Source organism: Chrysochloris asiatica, unplaced genomic scaffold (genome assembly GCF_000296735.1).
Source record: "Chrysochloris asiatica unplaced genomic scaffold, ChrAsi1.0 scaffold00257, whole genome shotgun sequence".
In the NCBI taxonomy this organism is placed as follows: domain Eukaryota; kingdom Metazoa; phylum Chordata; class Mammalia; order Afrosoricida; family Chrysochloridae; genus Chrysochloris; species Chrysochloris asiatica.
The window spans coordinates 3,491,459-3,494,470 of NW_006408775.1; the positions used below are offsets into that span (position 1 = coordinate 3,491,459).

The 3,012-nt window shown below is 41.4% G+C and overlaps 1 protein-coding gene across 1 annotated transcript; it reads left to right on the forward strand.

Moving 5' to 3' along the window:
* The first annotated feature begins 1,000 nt into the window (after nucleotides 1-1,000).
* Nucleotides 1,001-1,945, forward strand: LOC102833598 (olfactory receptor 1361-like). Its single transcript, XM_006874008.1, has one exon. It carries the CDS (start codon nucleotides 1,001-1,003, stop codon nucleotides 1,943-1,945), a length of 945 nt encoding a protein of 314 aa, XP_006874070.1.
* The last annotated feature ends 1,067 nt before the right edge of the window (nucleotides 1,946-3,012 follow it).

The window sequence follows — 3,012 nt, forward strand, 5'->3', positions numbered from 1 at the left end:
AAAAAAAAAGAAGATAAATAACTCATTAAAAAAAAAAGATAGAACAGTAATAATTCAGGTTTCTTAATTAAAAAATATGAAATAAATATTTTAATAACTGAATTTCCAAACCCAGACTTAAGCCTACATCAGAAAGGTTTAAAGATGTGACACTCCAGAGAATTCTGTTTGAGATTTGTCTCCAAAACAATGATTTCATTTCCAAGCTTTGACCCAGGAGTTAAACAATGTTCTACCATTATTGTTTGGTCCAAAGGGGGCAAAGGATAGGAGGCACAATTACTCTCTTCTTCTCTCTAATGAGGCTCTCAGGGAATCTGGCCCTGATAACCATGGCACTTCCTGTAAATATCTGCTCTGTGATTCCCACAAACGTATTTCATGAACAAAGAGCAAAGACCATGAACACCTACTCCTCACTTGGTCAGGCCCTCCCTATAGTTACAAGACTTTCTACCCCCCACCATAGAGAAGCATTGGACAGTTAATTACAATGAAGTGAAGAACACATACTAGCTACATCAAAAATTTCCCTCAGGTAAGATTACAACAGAGAAGATATCAATATTTGATTTTTAAGACATAACCATCTTTAAAAAACACGTTTGCTAAACCTTCCAGATCCAGGATAAATAGAAGAAATCCTGAATCCATTAGATGGATCTTGAGACAAACCCAGTAGAAATCAGCTGTTTCTCTTTTATTTATGAGGTATAACATATTTGGGGTTAGAACTGGAAACTATACATAGAGACACATACAGCCACTGAGCTGGGTTGTATATATTCCTTATGTGGCTTCCAATTTTAAATAAATAGAAGAAGAGTCCGGGAGTCCAGTAGGAATAGAATAAGTCTCAGTATAGGAAATTAGTGTTTAGGTAGAATGGACACATCTTATCAGAGTAACTTCATTAACTGATTTGCAAAGCTGTCTTTGTCTATCCACCCATGTCTAGGTTTCTGAATTTGCTGCTGTGCATTAATCTGGCTCCATGGATATGACTGGGGCAAACCAGTCGAATGTCTCCAAGTTCCTCCTCCTGGGATTCTCCAGGCAGTCCCAGCGACAGCAGCAGCTCCTCTTCGGGCTCTTCCTGAGCATGTACCTGGTCACAGTCCTGGGAAACCTGCTCATCATCCTGGCCATCAGAACAGACTCCCGTCTGCACACCCCCATGTACTTCTTCCTCAGCAACCTGTCCTTTGTGGATATCTGCTTCTCCTCCACCATTGTCCCCAATATTTTGGCCAACATACTCAGCAGTCAGACCATCTCCTACATTGACTGTCTCACACAGATGTATTTTTTCATTGTTTTTACAGACATGGACAATTTCCTCCTGACTGTGATGGCCTATGACCGCTTTGTTGCTGTGTGCCACCCCTTACACTACACAACAAAGATGACCCATCAGCGTTGTGCTCTGCTGGTCACTGGATCCTGGGTTATTGCCAACATGAATGCTCTGCTGCATACCCTGCTGATGGCTCGACTTTCATTCTGTGCAAACAACGCAATCCCTCACTTCTTCTGTGATATATCTGCTCTCTTAAGACTCTCCTGCTCTGACACACACCTCAATGAGATGATGATTCTTACTGAAGCAGCCCTGGTAATGATCATCCCATTTGTTTGCATCCTGGTTTCCTATATTTGCATCACCTGTGCTGTCCTGAGAGTCCCATCCACAAAGGGAAAATGGAAAGCCTTCTCCACCTGTGGCTCCCACTTGGCTGTGGTTTCCCTCTTCTATGGCACCATCATTGCTGTGTATTTTAGCCCTTCATCCTCCCACTCAGCTGAGGAAGACATCGCGGCTGCTGTGATGTACACAGTGGTGACCCCCATGCTGAACCCTTTCATCTACAGCCTCAGGAACAAGGAAATGAAAGGGGCTCTAACAAAAGTGATTTCTATGAAATTTTTTTCTGTTCAACAATAACATGGGCTCTAAATGTCATAGAGGAAGCTCATTTGTAATAAAATCTTTCTCCCCTATTCTCTGCAACTAATGCTTCATATGCATTTGAAAGTTGGACAGTGAATCAGGAACACCAGAGAAGAATTGATGGTCTTGGAGACTACTCAACGTACCATGGATTACCAGAAGAACAAACAAATATGTGTTGGGAGAAGTACAACCAAAATGCTTTTTAGAAGCCAAAATTGCAAGACTTCATCTCTCATGTATTGGACACGTTATCAGCAGACACCAGTTCCTAGAGAAGGACATCATGCTTGGCAACATGCAAGGCCAATGAATAAGAGAAAGACCCCAACAAGTTGGATTGATACAGTGTCAGCCGTAATGAGCTGTGTAATCACAACAATTGTGAGGAGGGTGCAGGAACTGGCCCTGTTTTGTTCTGCTGTTCATAGAGTCAGGAGCTGGAACTGCCTACATGACACCTAACAACACCAATAAATTCTATGTAACTTAGCAGTTGTGTATCCATGTAATTGTCTTGGGAGAATTAAACTCTAGAGATAGTCTCTTCACGTTTAAACAAAAAAAGAGAGATCCTTTTACCAAATGACTAGGTTATTCTAATTACCAATGCTCTATGGCCCAAATGCCCAAGAATACACCTCTAGATTTGTGTGTTTATTACTCATGTGTGAAGTGATTTGGGTTAAGGTTTAGAGAATCGAGGATTTTATCTGGATTAGATGTTGTCAGAAAGCAGAGGGAAATTCATATTAGATATGTCAATATCTTGTCTAGAGGAGGGGACACTAGAGGGAGGTGAAAGCTGGAAATGATAAGGAATCAGCCATCACTCATGTCAGCCAGGATGGGGATGTTTCATCATTTCTGTGTCCTGGACAAGGTTTATGCTTTTGTCTAACATGACTGCAGTGGTCTTGTTTTGTCTTGATCCCTCATGGTCACTTTGTCTGATACTGATGTTCTGTGAATTTCTCTATGTTCAATAGGGGAAGAGTTCGTTTAGGTAAGCAGCAAGTCCTAATGCAACCAGGCATTTGAGCTCATTATACTGACCTATG

Coding starts and splice junctions, on each gene's coding strand:
- LOC102833598 (XM_006874008.1), top strand. CDS start 1,001: ATGACTGGGGCAAACCAGTCGAATGTCTCCAAGTTCCTCCTCCTGGGA.